This window comes from Anolis sagrei, chromosome Y (assembly GCF_037176765.1).
Source record: "Anolis sagrei isolate rAnoSag1 chromosome Y, rAnoSag1.mat, whole genome shotgun sequence".
NCBI classification, from domain to species: Eukaryota; Metazoa; Chordata; class Lepidosauria; order Squamata; family Dactyloidae; genus Anolis; species Anolis sagrei.
In genome coordinates this window covers 68,110,642-68,127,013 of record NC_090035.1, presented here as the reverse complement: position 1 = coordinate 68,127,013, position 16,372 = coordinate 68,110,642, and the positions used below count along the sequence as shown (strand labels likewise).

Genomic DNA, 16,372 nt, shown 5'->3' with positions numbered 1-16,372 from the left:
GAAACATTGTTCTAATGGTTGTGTTCTGGTACAGCTGTACCAGGAGTTCCAATTTTATTTGCTTTGTGTTTAATATTTGCTCGCACCCTGGGTTTCAGGGACTCTGCAGATAGGTGGCTTCCTTTGGTTGCAGTGATAGGGTAAGTCACCTGTCCATCATCGTTAAGTTTTGGTCCCGCCCCTTGCTCAGGGCAACTGGGAAGGGAAAGGAGCCATTTTTTAGTTAGTCTCAGCAAGGTTAACCAATGTACAGGACGTGTGTAAAGAATTTCCAGGAAAACAGCCCTAAAGACTAAAGAACTCCAGCTGGAGAACATCTACTGCCTTGCTGGTAGGTCCACTCGGCGTTCAAGACGCAGTTCGACCCGGTAGCGGAGTCCACATCAGTAAGGGTTAGATTACAGTCAGCCTGGGAGAAGTTAAAAAGGGGATTTTCCTTTAAAGAAGAAGTTATTGAAGACAGTTGCCTGTCCTTTGTGGGCAAGATTAGGAATTCACCAGTTACCTAAAAGCTTGGAATCATTTGCTTAACTTTACTGAAGACAAGAAGTTTCTGTTTGATTGTTCATTAATAAAAGACTTTGTTGTACTTCTCAAGCCATCTAAAGACTGTTTGTGGTGGAAACCTCTGAGAACTTCTCTTTGGGCCCCCTGGCTTCCCGTTGGGCAAAGGTTGCACGTCCTGTTTTAAAGACAACTATTTACGGGCCCAGCGTGCGACAGAACAGGTTGTCTCATTTGAATCCACAGACAGAGTCCAACTTGTGTTCAATCATCTGGTTTGCTTCAAGCATTATTATCCATCTGGGACATTAACAATCTTATGAAATATAAATCTGCTTGGAAACTGGTCATCCCAAAGTTACAGTATGGGCTTTGATTTTGAAAAAAAAGTAAAACACAATCCAAAGTCCGAAGCAACACTTTCGTTTGGCCACCCCAAAGGAGCAAATGTCATTACCTTTGAAGCCCATTTGCCTCTTCTTTGGGAGACATCTTGGTGTGGTGGTTCAAGAGTTGGAGTATGACTCTTAAAAAATTGGATCCCCCAAAAGCCCTGGAAACCTACTATGACTTTGGGCAAGTCACGTTCTTAGAGAGAGGCAATGGAAAATGTTTTATGAATAAATCTAGCCAAGAAAACTCAATGCTATGGAATCATGGATGCTGTAGTTTTAAAAGTTCTTTAGCCTTCTCTGCTGGTGCCTCACCAAACTACAAATCCTAAGATTCCATAGCATCAAAATGATATCAGAGTGCATTAATTCTACAGTGTAGATGCACCTCAAGTTATGGCTCTGCATCTTGTTGGAGCATGTAAGAGTTAAGTGTTTGTTGAGTCAACTGTAAAATAAGATGCAGGAAGCTGATTGGTTGAGCTATGCCTGGGGAGCCAGCTGAGCCTGGGACTTTTGGGTACTGTTACTTTTATCAGGCTTGAGCTATGCAGGTGATTGGAGAAAAGCAGAGAGTGAAGCACAGAGAGAGTTTTGGAGTGTGTTCTTGCTTCATGGGCTGCTTGAAGGAGTTTATCCACATGGAGAAAGAAAGACCATTTTAAATATCTCATAAAAGGGCATTATGTGAGTCGATGCAACTGATCATATGATTGTAAATATGCTGTTCTGAATTATGAAGAGTAAACTACTTGTTCTTCATTGATCATCTATGTGGCATATTTCCTTTCTTTGGAAGGCAGTCTGTAAGCTGATCAAAAGTGAGCTATGCATCATTTTCATTTTGTCACAACTTTGGATTGTAGTCTTCATGGCTGAGGTACGTGGAGGTGAGAATCAAAGCCAGTCGCTGGAATCCCAGGACTAAACCAGCTTCCTAAAAACCTCAAAAATAAGAACATTGATTTCCTTTGCCAATGACTTTGAATGAGATCTTGATCCAACTGTTATAACTGGCCCCTTAGAGCCTATGATTAATAAAACTCTAGACGAGAAAATGTTGGTGAAGCAGCAAATTTTATAAAATTACCTGTAGGTAGGTGTGTTTTACAAAATAATACACAATACAGTGAAGTTCACATCGAAACACCCCCTTTCTCCATGATGCATCCCCCTTGGATCATGTCAGAAGCATTGTCAAAAGAGCCTTTGACCAATCACATTTCCGCTAACACAGAGCCAGCTCACTGCTGTATCTTGAGTTTCATCAGTGTCCTTTGGCAAAGCTGCACATTTATCTCCTCCCCACTCCCCAATTTGATTTTAATTATCTCAATTCTATGTGACCAATCTCATCAGTCTTTAAGTCTTCAATTCTTCCAGCATTAACAGCCTACTTTTATTCAACTCTAATTTCTTCCTTTGTTTTGCCTGTTTTGAATATCAATTATTATTTCTGTGGGATGCCTGTGTAACATTTGCCATTCCTATAACCTGTCAACTATTCTCTATCATAGGTAACAGACTAAAGGCACTTTTAATGGGAACTCCTTCTCTTTAGATTATTATATCATTTCTATTTATCCCTATTCTACTGAGTGTGAGTGTATAAACTAGTTGTCCCCTGCCACCCGTTGCTGTGACCCAGTCTATATGTGTTTTGTGTGTGTATATGTGTGTATATATTTGTGCATATGTGTATATATGTGGTTTTGCACATGCATTCTAATGTATTATTTATTTTTAAGTCTCTTCTGCTGTGTTTTTCAGTGTTTTTATGAGTGATGGTCACTCGTTGGCCTGATATGTGTATTGTGTCCAAATTTGGTGTCAATTTGTCCAGTGGTTTTTTTTAGTTATGTTAATCCCACAAACACACACACACACACACATGTATCATTAGAATTATTTCTTACACAACCAACATTGCTGAATGCCTGAAACATGGCCTAAGAAAACAGCAAGACCTATTTCATTACACCTTGGTCCTGGAACAAATCCAAACTATCCAGGCCTATTTTCAGATCAGACAAATTCATTTGGGAATCACAGTTTAGGCATTGCATAGTTGCCCAAATCTGCCTCAAAGCATGGCTGAGTCTCTTTCTCTAGAGGTTTTTGGGCACAGGCTGGATGGTTATCTGTTGAGGCAGCTTTGATTCTATGTTCCTGCATGATAGGGGGTTGAACTGGACGTTCTGGGGTTGGACTGGATGACCCTTGTGGTCTCCTCCAAATCTGTGATCCTATAATTTGATGAACACATACATTTTTGCATCTAATATCAAGCCAATTGGAGTAGGAGGAGTAAACTCTTTCCATATATTATATTATATTTCTTGCCTTTCACCCCTAAATGAACAGTAGCAGACAATAACTGAATTTCATTTTTTATAATTTGATTTTTATTTTACCCCCATTGAGTAAAATGTAAGTGATAAGCATAACACTGAAAGCTTCAAAGAAAACTGCACACATGCAGATGATAAAGAGTAGCTCAGATGCAAGATGCTTTAGAAGAGGAACTTCTTCAGCAGGAGAGTAAAGATGGCCAACAGGAGGGATGTAGAAGAGGCGGAGGCCTTGTTGCACACCACACTTTTAATAACAGATCCAGCTTGAAGGTTCATAAATTGTGCAGAAACAGGCTTCCCCACTTCTCCCTGTAATCTTCGACACTCAGATTTCTGGTTACATCCCTTCACAGCAGTTGTAAAGCCTGCTCCTCCTAGATGTAACAAGAGAGAGAGAGAGAGAGAGAGAGAGAGAGAGAGAGAGATGGACAATATAATCCAGGCTTATAGCGCCGTGGGTTAAACCACTGAGCTGCTGAACTTGCTGACTGAAAGGTCGCAGGTTCAAATCCAGAGAGCGGGGGTGAGCTACCACTGTTAGTCCCAGCTTCTGCCAACCTAGCAGTTTGAAAACATGCAAATGTGAGTAGATCAATAGGTACTGCTCCGGCGGGAAGGTAATAGTGCTCCATGCAGTCATGCTGGCCACATGACCTTGGAGGTATCTATGGATAATGCTGGCTCTTTGGCTTGGAAATGGAGATGAGCACCAACCCCCAGAGTTGGACACAGCTGGACTTAATGTCAGGGGAAAAGTTTTACCTTTACCGTATTTACTGTGAACCAAATCAATTCATCCATGCACTTTCTACCCCATCCTTTCCCTACTGTGCTACAAGGTATCTAGCAAAACTTTAAGGAACAATCACAACACAACCATGTTATCTAAGGACCTTCCTGCTATTACTGTAGGGAAGAGGGCTTCTGTAGTGTAGATGCTATTACTTCTTTCCACCTACTGCTAAGGAGGCTGTTCAGGTCCTGAACAGGTGGCAGCAAGACTGCTCACTGGAACAGGGTACAGGGAGAACACAACTCCACTGTTACACCAGCTCCACTGACTGCCAATCTGCTACTGGGCACAATTCAAAGTGCTAGCTTTAGCCTATAAAGCTCTAATTGGTTCTGGCCCAGCTTACCTTTGCAAACATTTCTCCTTCTATGAACTATCTAGGAGCTTAAGACCATCCAGGGAGGCCCTGTTCTCATAGGCAACCACCAGAAGTTGCCTTGTGTCATGTGATGGTCTGATGAGGTCCCAAGTCTTTGTGGGTGTTCATTGTGCTACACTAACCTAGTGCTGAAGTAGCCGATTGTGCAGCTCAAAGCACCCTGGAATGCACCATAATGTGCTCACCCTTGTAAGCATCAGCATTACACGTACCATTTTGCTTCCCTGACCTTGAACTGAATAAGGATGCTCCAAACTGGACAAAATTAGCGAGCTATTTCCATAGGAGGAGGTTTAAGAAACCAATCAAATTTTGGACTTTATGACCTGGGAAATCCCCTCAACTCACCTGATTTCGTTTCAGTCACCATAGCGATGCAGACATCTGAACTAGAAGGACATGCTTCTTGCTTGCCAGAACAAGTGTCACCTGCTGCAAAACATGTTTCACAATGCAACCCAGCACCTAAAAAGTGGGAGAGGGGGAATGACATGTCATTGTCAATATGAGATAAAGTCAGTCACTACCTTGGTGCATTAATTTAAAACTACAGTAGATCTACATATCCTAGTATTCCCTTTCAGGGTCCTTCATGTAAACCATTTTCACATACAATGGAGCTAGTTTTCTTGCCTGAAATTATCTATATCTTGGGTTTCTTGATGAAGCATACCATAGAATCACAGGATGGTAAAACATCTGGGCGTCCCCTGGGCAACGTCCTTGCAGACGGCCAATTCTCTCACACTTGCAGTTTCTCAAGTCGCTCCTGACACATACAAAAAGATGGAAGATCTAGAAAATGCCTAGAGAAGTATTCTTTCCAAGAATGCCTATGATCAACTGGTAGAACATTCAGCAAAAGTTGACCATAGAATCTGATCTCATAATCTCCACTCAAAGGTTTTGTGAATCTCCAGTTGTCCTATCCTGTGGGAGACAAACTATGCCTAGGGCTGAAATCCAGCATTAGGACTGTGCGTAGGGTTGCACCTTGAATGATGTAGAAAAGAAAGAATTTCAACAGGTGTCATGCTATTGAATTCCCTCTTTGACACCACTGTAAAGGTATAGGGGTTCTCTCCATTTTCACGCAAGATCCTGTATTTCTTGGTTTGGTGTGAGTAGATGTCATAGAATCATTGAGATATTATTATTATTATTATTATTATTATTATTATTATTTGGGGTGCTTCTACCCCGCCCTTCTCAAGCCCCTAGGGGGGACTCAGGGCGGCTTACAAAAGGCACAATTCGATGCCCAACAATTCACAAAATACAATATACAAATTACAAATTACAATATAACGTCAACAGTTATAACTAGTTAAAACAATCAAAACAATACAATAGCAGCAATAAAATCATCTTGTGGTCAGTGTTCACCAATTCATAAATCCATAATCCATCTAGCATCGTCAGAGTTGGAAGGGACCTCGTGGGCCATCTAGTCCAACCCCCTGCCAAGAAGCAGAATAATCTCATTCAAAGCACCCCCGACAGATGGTCATCCAACCTCTGTTTAAAAGCTTCCAAAGAAGGAGCCTCCACCACACTCCGGGGCAGAGAGTTCCATTGCTGAACAGTTCTCACAGTCAGGAAGTTCTTCCTAATGTTCAGGTGGAATCTACTTTCCTGTAGTTTGAAGTCTAATGTATGATGTATTCCCAATGGGCTGTTGTAATTCACAATGAAGAGAGATAAGCTGTGTGGGTCATTAGCTGTTTGGAGATGAACAAATCAAGGAGCCAAGGCACACCCATGGAAATCATGGCAGAGGCATGCATAGAAAAGTAATTAAAATCTAGCTCCATGTTTCCAGAGTGTTTGGGGTGTCTTTCACCCAGAGAGTGGGACTGAGTTTGCTTCTGGTGTCTGTATTTCATACTTGCCTTATTCTATCTGAGCTGTATGTGTTCCAAGCACCTTTGCTCAACTGATATCTCAAAGGGAGGAAACATAGACCAACAACCAAGCATTTGATATGCAGAGAAATAATTGCAAGTAATGCTGGGAACAGTAGCGGACACCTACAAGATCATGGGTGGGATATTGCTTCTCTTCTTCCTTCCCAGTTAGCCATGCAGAACAACTTCAAATTGTGCCTCAGCTGCTTCTTGCCTATAACTAGGGTTTGCCAGAGTGAAAACCCTTAGAGGTTTCCTATACCTTTAAGGGTTGCATGCAAGAGGGAAATTCAGCAAATGTTGGTTGCTACTCAAGCTGGCAACACACAATACTTTTTCCGTGTAGCCATTTAAGGTATAAGAAACCTCACCAGTTTTCTCTTTGGCAATCCTACTAATAAACTCACGCCATAGCACTAGATCCACAGCAAAATGGTCACAAACAAGGGTCTTCCTATTGTGAGTTTGTGCTGCTGTCAATTCTTCTTATTTACTTATTTATTTATAGTATTTATATTCCGCCCTTCTCACCCCGCAGGGGACTCAGGGTGGATTACAATATACATATACATGTCAAACATTCAATGCCATAGAAACACAACATATATAGACAGACACACAGAGGCCATTTAACATTGAGGGTATTCTGGACACCAGGGGAGCTGTTGCTTCACCATCCATTTCTGACACTGATGGAGTACTTCCTCATCCTTTGCATGCTTGCTGGAGATTTTTAAGGCGTTGTAAGTTAGTTAAATTAGCCTTCCTGCATAAGCGGTACCTAAATTTCCTACTTGACAGATGAAACTGTCTTTTGGGCTGCAAAGGTCGACAACGAGGTACACAATGGTCGGAAGCTCACTCCGACCTGGGCTTGCTTCGAACTCATGACCTTTTGGTTAATAGTGATCTAATGCATCTGACTCCCAGCCAGCTACGCCACAGTCCCAGTTGTTATATAAGGCCTGCCTCAAGTCTTACCAGAAAAGGGAATTTGACATGATCCCAAATCTTTTCATGAAAGTTGAGGTTCATATAGGTTCATATAGTTGAGGTTCATATAGGTCTGCCTCACATGTATCAACCAGTCTTGAGCTGACTAGGGATCAGGGAATATTGTCTGGTGCTGGTATCTGACAAAATGAGCAACACTAATAGAAATGGAGCAAGATCTAAACTAGTGGTTCTCAACCTTTGAGTCTTCAGGTGTTTTGACCAACAGCTCCCAGAAATCCCAGCCAGTTTACCAGCTGTCGGGATTTCTGGGAGTTAGAGGCCAAAACATCTGGGGACCCACAGATTGAGAACCACTGATCTAACACATCTTGACTCAGATATGTCTAGATCACAGTTCAGAAACGGTTCCTTCCCAATATTTATAGCTTATAACTTCCATCATCCCTAGCATGTATCATCAATGGGAACAGATAATTGATGCTGTGTGTTCACATGGCGGGCCACATTTGCCCTAGATTACCTTTGAACCCTCTTCATTTTGTGTGCCTGCCTTCAGCAAAACCTTTCTCCATCTTTGACCAACTCTAACAGGTTCTCACAGAAATCAACCAATGCCAAATTTCAGAGTACATTTGCCCTACACTATTATATTAGTTCGATCAATACCCATTTAATTGTTCTGGCTCAAACATGTGGAGTCTTGAGAGCTGTGATTTGGAAAAGCTTCTTCTAGAGAGCTCTTATGCACCCCTGAACTACAGATGAAAAAAAATTTATAAATATATCATGAAACAACAGATCCTAGAGTTCTGCGGGATGAAGGAGGGGCAGCTGAAGTGGTATCAAAATGCTGTAACTCTGCTGCACATGCAGCATTGTTTGACCGTAACAGAACAAAACTGATCCCTTCTCCAGTGAGAGGCATCACGCAATACCTGTAGCCAGGAAAACAGAGAAGAGAAGGAGTCCCAGAAATGCCTTCATGGTGATTGGGTGGTGGTTGTGATGGGAAAAGATCACTTTTCAGTCAAGGAAATCCTGTGGACCAATGTGTCTGCAAAAACAAATATACAAACACACATAAGGACGGATAGATGGGTTGCAGCATAAAACAGGAGCCTTCCGTTCATATACTCCCACCTGGCTGCCCTGCTTGGCACAAGTCTACCTACATGAGGCAGGTAAACATAGCATTGAATGAAACATGCAGAATAATCACAGGATGTCTTAAACCTACACCTGTTGATAAACTCTACAAGCTAGCTGGAATTGCCTCCCCTGATGTGCAACAGGAAGTTGCTGCTGTGAGAGAAATAAGGTTGAACACTGTGAAAGCCACCCACTGCATGGCTATCAGCCTCCTCCCAGTAGACTCAAATCAAGGAAAAGCTTCATGAGAACCACCACTCTTCTTAACATTTCCCCAGCAAGAGTATCCCCCTGGGGAGCTAAGCTAGGAAATCTCAATCGGATGAGGGTCTACCTCCAGGGGCAAATCAAGAATGGGCAACTTGGAAGTCCCTGAATAGATTGTGGAGTGGGCAGATCAAAAGACAACCTGGTAAAATGGAACTACCTAAAAGAATTCCCCCACCTTGTGGGACTGTGGAGCAGAACAGACAACTATGCATCTGTATGCTTGTCTGCCTCATATACAGAGCAAGAATTGTTTGAGGCTACAGACAGTGCAGTCACTGTTGCCCATTATTGGTCAAAAGATGTTTAGCCACTTGTGCTCCTTCTATTTCTATCAGTTCGATACTAATTTATGCAATGTTTTTGATACAAAATAGATAAATAAAATATCCTCCAACAATTCAAAATTTCCCTGAACATGTTCAAATCTTTATGGGATAATCACATACCACCCTTCCTATTCCAAGAAAGGACTGGTAAGCTCCGATCATATCTTATATTCCAAATGATGCCAAACAGCATGTGGTAGGAATTCTAAGCAGTAAGCATGTTGGGTTGCTGTAAGTTTTTCGGGTTGTATGGCCATGTTTCAGAAGCATTCTCTCCTGACGTTTCACCCACATCTATGGCAGGCATCCTCAGAGGTTGTGAGGTCTTTTTGAAACTAGGAAAATTGGGTTTATATGTCTGTGGAATTTCCAGGGTGGGAGAAAGAACTCTTGTCTGTTGGAGGTAGGTGTGAATATTTCAATTGGCCATCTTGATTAGCATATTCATACCTACCTCCAACAGACAAGCTGCTTTCAAGGTGTGGCTTCAAGTGAAGCTCCAGACAAGAAACAAGCAGGGAAAACTAATCACCTTTCAACAAAGGATACCCCCAGGCAATAAGAAGCCACAGTTTGTAGAAATGATGCGCCAGGAGAGTGGGTGGGGGGAGAGGAGTGATTTTCTCCCCCCCCCCCCCCCCGCCCAGCTCTACTGGTGCATAATTTCTGTGTGCTGGGAGAGCTGCTGCAAGAGTGTACTGAAGGCTGGGTAAGTTTTCTTGACTTTTCAAAGAGGTTTGGGGGCTTTGGGGAAGGGGCTAGAGCTTCCAGATGTTCTCGCGGGCCAGTCCTGCAAGAGCAACTGTACACGCACCCCATAAATCATGTGCTTTATGGGGTAGGTGTGGACAGGTCCCCAGGAACATCCACGTTTTTAAAACGCGAATAGTCCTGGGATAACTGCCTGTCTGGAACCGCCCTGAGGAAGAAGGAGATGAGACAGTTCATTTCTGTGGTAAGCAAGACACCACCAAAAAATACCACAGTTAGCTTGGGATTCATTGTGATAATAGTATGTGAAACTCCATTGACAAAAGGAATCACAGAAATCTGGACTAGTTTAAAATTGCCAATTAATTCCAGAATTTTAAAAAGTGCTGGTTCTTATGGGAAGAAATGGGGTCCATCAGAAGAAATTACAAGCCAAACACTTGAAACAGGACAGGACCCTTCTACACTGCCATATAATCCAGATTATTAAAACAGATCATCCACATTATTGTCTTTGAACCAGATTATATGAGTCTGCACTGCCATATAAGCCAGTTCAAAGCAGATAATCAGGATTTCCAATGGCAGTGTAGAAGGGGCCATAGTTCTCATATCGTAATTCCTCTTTTAAGCATTGAATAATACTCTGCTGTATTGCTTCCATAAATGGAGAAATGAGCTACTGGAATGTGACTTACTGCTGAAAGATGATCACTAAAAACAAAGTTCCCACAGACTTGGCTGTTCATGCGCAATGATCTAGGAGTGCTATAAAAATGTCTTGGTGCATTGTTTCTGCACAAAATAACAGAGACAGAAGGGTGTGTCTGTGAGAGAGAAAACTGAGGCCGTGTCTAGCTCAGATATAATCTCACCACGGAATTATCTACGACTGACACTAATGAACATCTGCTTAATGTCAGACTCTTTTCAGGAAGAGCCAATAAGCGGAAGCCCTGTTTTTGTGAATTTCTCCCTTAACCCATATTTAATTCAAAAGGGCTGAAGAGAGATGTCCAAAACATGGGCACATTTAGTTTTGCATTGCTAGCCAAGTACCACAGCAGCAACAACACATTCTAGCAAAATAGTCTTTAATGAAAACAACAACCGATGTATTGCCGAAGGCTTTCATGGCCAGAATTCTTCTCTGGAGTTCTATTGTGTTTGAGTTTTGTTCTTTATTTACTGTTATAATTTTAGAGGTTTTTTTAAATACTGGTAGCTGGATTATTTATTTTTATTTATTATTATTATTATTTATTTATTTAGTACACTTGTATACCGCTAATATCTCAGCCTAAAACGGCAACTCATTGCGGTTTACAACATTAGTTTTGCATTGCTAGCCATTCTGTTCATTTTGTTGCATTGCTGTTCATTTTCACGGTTTCTTCCTTTCTGTTGAAATTGTCCACATGCTTGTGGATTTCAATGGCTTCTCTGTGTAGCCTGACACGGCAGTTGTGCGAGTGGACCAGCATTTCTGTGTTCTCAAATAATATGCTATATCCAGGTGGTTCATCAGGTGCTCTGCAATGGCTGACTTCTCTGGTTGTAGTAGTCTGCAGTGCCTTTCATGTTCCTTGATTCGTGTTTGGGCCTTGCTGCGTTTGGTGGTCCCTATGTAGACTTGTCCACAGCTGCATGGTATACGGTAGACTCCTGCAGAAGTGAGAGGGTCCCTCTTGTCTTTTGCTGAATGTAGCATTTGTTGAATTTTCTTGATGGGTCTGTAGATAGTTTGTAGGTTGTGTTTTTCATCAGCTTCCCAATGCGATCAGTAGTGATGTATGGCAAGAACACTTTCCCTCTGTGTGGATCATTGTCTTTATTCACGTGACTTGTTCTTGGTCTTGCAGCTCTTCCGATGTCTGTAGTGAAGTATCAATTGGCCTGTAAAGCCCAGTTTAGTTGGTTCAATTCATCTTGGACGAAGTGGGGTTCGCAGCACCCAAACACGAATCAAGGAACATGAAAGGCACTGCAGACTACTTCAACCAGAGAGGTCAGCCATAGCAGAGCACCTGATGAACCAACCTGGACACAGCATATTATTTGAGAACACAGAAATGCTAGACAACTCTAACAGTCACCATGTCAGACTACATAGAGAAGCGACTGAAATCGACAAGCATGTGGACAATTTCAACAGAAAGGTAGAAACTATGAAAATGAACAAAATCCGGCTACCGGTATTAAAAAAACTCTAAAATTATAAAAATAAAATAAAGAACAAAACTCAAACAAAGGGGAACTCCAGAGGAGAAACAATCAGGGACAGCTAATCACCTCTCAACAATGGATTCCCCTAGGCACTAACAAGCCACGCCTAAAAACTGTCAGGCCATCAAATGCGAATCAAGGTGGCCAATTGAAACATTCACACCTACCTCCAACAGACAAAAATTCTTTCTCCTACCCTGGACTTTCCACAGATATATAAACCCAATTTTCCTAAATTTCCAACAGACCTCCCAACCTCTGAGCATGCCTGCCATAAATGCAGGCAAAACGTCAGGAGAGAATGCTTCTAGAACATAGCCATACAGCCCAAAAAATCTACAACAATCCAACAACCGAACTACCAGAATAGTCTTACATTTTTAAAAAAACACAACTTTCTAGTTATCTGACCTTCAAAGTCATGTCCAAAGAAGTATTGAGAACCAGGTCTGGATTATTATGATTCATCCCAAGTAAAGAAGGTCCATCAAATCCATGGGATTTACCCAAAAATTGACTTATTCTATAACTGAACCAATGAATCTACTCTAGTTTTAACTATTTTCAGTAGGCATCAGGACTGGGGAGCCAGGTCTACCCTGCCATTATACTCAGTGGGTGGGTCGAAACTCTGCTTCTATATGCTCAACAGAAATAATAAGTTACTGTGACACTAGACGTTTTGGAACTGAAAGAAAATGTAGGAGAGTGGAACTCTTATGGCAGGAGCAATGGTGTTATTTTGGCCCCACCTCAGCTACACTTATTACATGCATCATAAGGAATGGAGCCCCCAGTGGCACAATGGGTTAAACCTTTGTGCCAGCAGGAGTGCTGACCGAAAGGTCGATGGTTCGAATCCAGAGAGCAGTGTGAGCTTCCGTCTGTCAGCTCCTGCTTCTCATGTGAGCACATGAAAGAAGCCTCCCACAGGATGGTTGTTATTATTGTGTAATCTGTAATTTACTGCCATGGTTAGAGGATGGCAGCTTGATTGAGTCTTAATTTTGTTTTTATATGTAATTTACTGTATTTTATTGTATTTTATATTGTGTTCACTTTTATGTTTTGTTTTTAGGCACTTCGTGCTGTCTATAAGCCATCCCGAGTCCCTTCAGGGAAATGGTGGCGGGATAAGAAGAAGTTATTATTATTATTATTATTATTATTATTATTATTAAAACATCCAGGCCTCCCCTGGGCAACATCCTTGCAGACGGCCAATTCTCTCACACCAGAAGTGACTTGCAGTTTCCCAAGTTACTCCTGACATTGAAAAAAATCATAAGAAATACTCTGCTTACATCTTTCTATCTCCCACCCACATTCCTGCTTCTGTCCCAAGACCACCCGGGTGTCCCATTTGCCCTCTCCAAAAACTAAATTGTATATCTTAAATTGTTTTAAAAATACTTTGTTTGTAGATGTCCTACATAATGTTGATTTTCATGGCCAGAAGTGACCCGAAGTGACATTAATTGCTGACATACAACAGATGTGTGTCGAAATGGCTCTGCTTGTTTTGCAGTCATTGATTTATTTTGGCTCTTTGAACTCAAGGTTTACAGGCATTCAGAAGACAACACTTTTAAATAAATATTATTCTGAACAAAAAATCAAGAGATTCTTCATATCTAGAATTTCTATGTGTACAGCAAATGTATGCAGCACTTTTAATCTGATCTCTGAGACAAAGAGTGGGCTGGAGTCAAGACTAGAGCAGTGTTTCTCAACCTTCCTAATGCTGCAACCCCTTAATACAGTTATTTGTGTTGTGGTGAACCCCAACCATAAAATTATTTTTGTTGTTACTTCACAACCGTAATTTTGCTACTGCGTTGAATCACAATGTAGATATCTGAGATTCAGGATGTATTTTCATTCACTGGACCAAATTTGGCACAATTACCCTATACGCCCAAATTTGAATACTGGTGGGATTGGGAGGGGGGGGGGTTGATTTTGTCATTTGGGAGTTGTAGTTGCTGGGATTTAGAGTTCACCTACAATCATAGAACATTCTGAACTCCACCAAGGATGGAATTGAACCAAACTTGGCACACAGAACTCTCATGACCAACAGAAAATACTGGAAGGATTTGGTGGACACTGACCTTGAGTTTTGGAATTGTAGTTTACCTACATCCAGAGAGCCCTGTGGACTCAAACAATGATGGATCTGGACCAAACTTGACATGAATACTCAATATACCCTAATGTGAACACTGGTGGAATTAGGAGAAAATAGATCTTGACATTTAGGAATTGTAGTTGCTGGGATTTATAGTTCACCTACAATCAAATAGCATTCTGAACCCCATCAACGACAAAATTGGGCCAAACTTCCCACTCAGAACCTCCATGATGAACAGGAAATACTGTGTTTTCTGATGATCTTTGGTGACCCCTCTGACACTCTCCTTGCGACCTCCCCAGGGGTCCCGACCACAGGTTGAGAAACGCTAGACTAGAGATATGAACAGTCTTCCCATTTTTCTCACAATTTACAATCCTGTTGTCAGTAGCAAATCCCCCCACCCTTCTTCCTTAGCTAGTCTGTTTTCGTACTCGTCTTTTTTCTTTCTTTTATATCAGCCAACACTTAAATTTCTTAAATGTGCATTTGAAAAACACACTTCTCTCACCTCCCTTGAGAATTTACCTTGAGGACAATCAACCCGGGAAACCTACAGCATTTTGTAATATCCCTTTATGCCCAAATAAGTATGGTCTGCAAAGAGGAGCAGGCAGACAACTGTCTCCAAATACCAAAATCCAACTGCTCAGCTCAAATGGAGTCAGATGTGTTACAATGATTGCAGAATGGTAAGTCAATATTTATGCAAAATCCATTGTCTTAGTTGGTCTATGCTAGTAGGAACTAAAAGCAATAGCCTTGTAGGGTTTTTTCCAACAGGGATTCACAAACTGAAGAGAACAAGAGAAATAAAGCGAAGATAAAACAAAACTGCAAGTTATTTTTAGATATCCCAACTCTCCAGCCCTACTTGTCAGATCTGTTGATTCATGGTCATCAAGTTATACCAGAACACTATTTCTACAGTATTTTACAATGCCAGGGAAAATATATTAATTACTTCAATGCTATGGGTCTATTTTAATATGCTAGAAAAAAGATGTTAATCAGTTCACATGCCCAGAACTACAGTACAGTATTCTTGTTCTAGATAAGATGATAATTCAGAGAACAGTTGTTGTTCAAGTAACACTTGCCATTTGGCATTATTAACCCAAATAGACCCCCAGCCTTGGCCACAATTAGTCCGCAAAGATTCCAATCTTGTATCACCAAAAATACTCACCAATAATTATAAAATTATGGCAGCAGCTAAGAGAAGCCAATTCCAGTTGTGTTGTTAGCAAGGTTTGACTGCAGCAAAGTTTCTGCCTGTGAGTAATTTAGCTGGGAGGACTTTTCAGCAGAAGAGAGAAAACACATGTAAAAAAGAGGAGGAGCAATTGAATAGTCCCACATCCTTCTCCAAATCACTGGGGATATGTCAAGGTGGCGTCTTCTGACTTTTCTAAACAAGAGCAAACTGGGAGAGCCATGAAACTCTTTGTTTTAATGTAACAAGTAGTGTGACTAAATTACACATTATTATTGTTGTTGTTATTGTTATTTTACTAATACAAAACACAGTATGACACAGGAAATGAGATATAAATGCTGGATTTCATATCACAAAATCACAAGTTGAACACTTCCCAACAACAACAACAACAATTCCATCAGCAACCACTGAAAAAGGGGGCTGACGAGGAGATAGAAGGGGTTTGGGCATCTATCAAAAATAAAAAAAAGGAGCACAATACTCCTCACAAAGAATTGGTGGGGTCACAAGCCTGAAAACGTTACAGAAAATGAACATGTCAAAGTCCTCTGGGACTTCCGACTTCAGACTGACAAGAGTTTTGGAGCACAATACTCCTGATCTAACAAACGGTATCTCTTCCTTTTTCCATAACTTTGCGGCAAGAATATGCTACACAAAGTTATGGACAAAGGAGGAGATACCGGAAGAAGATTTTTTTTTTTGTCATGTCAGGAGCGACTTGAGAAACTGCAAGTCGCTTCTGGTGCGAGATAATTGGCCGTCTGCAAGGACTTTACCCAGGGGACACCTGGATTATTTTTGATGTTTTTATCAACCTTGTGATAGGCTTCTCTCATGTCTCCATATGAGGAGCTGGAGCTGACAGAGGGAGCTCATCCGCCTCTCCCTGGATTCGAACCTGCGACCTGTCGGTCTTCAGTCCTGTTGGCACAGGGGTTTAACCCACTGTGCCACCAGGGGCTCCACTGGAAGAAGAAAATTGGCTGGAAAAAATAGTGGACTTACGAAATATGGACAGACTCATCTACTTGATATCCAAAAATAA

At 41.4% G+C, this 16,372-nt stretch overlaps 1 protein-coding gene across 1 annotated transcript; it reads right to left on the bottom strand.

Annotated features, from left to right (window-relative positions):
* Nucleotides 1-1,954: 1,954 nt before the first annotated feature.
* LOC137095429 (phospholipase A2 inhibitor and Ly6/PLAUR domain-containing protein-like) lies at nt 1,955-15,419 on the bottom strand. Its single transcript, XM_067462098.1, has 4 exons — nt 15,292-15,419; nt 8,222-8,340; nt 4,771-4,887; nt 1,955-3,624 (listed from the first exon to the last, which is right to left on the bottom strand). The coding sequence occupies exons 2-4, from the start codon at nt 8,268-8,270 to the stop codon at nt 3,410-3,412; spliced, it is 381 nt and encodes a 126-aa protein (XP_067318199.1). The 5' UTR covers nt 8,271-8,340; nt 15,292-15,419; the 3' UTR covers nt 1,955-3,409.
* Between the last annotated feature and the right edge of the window lie 953 nt (nt 15,420-16,372).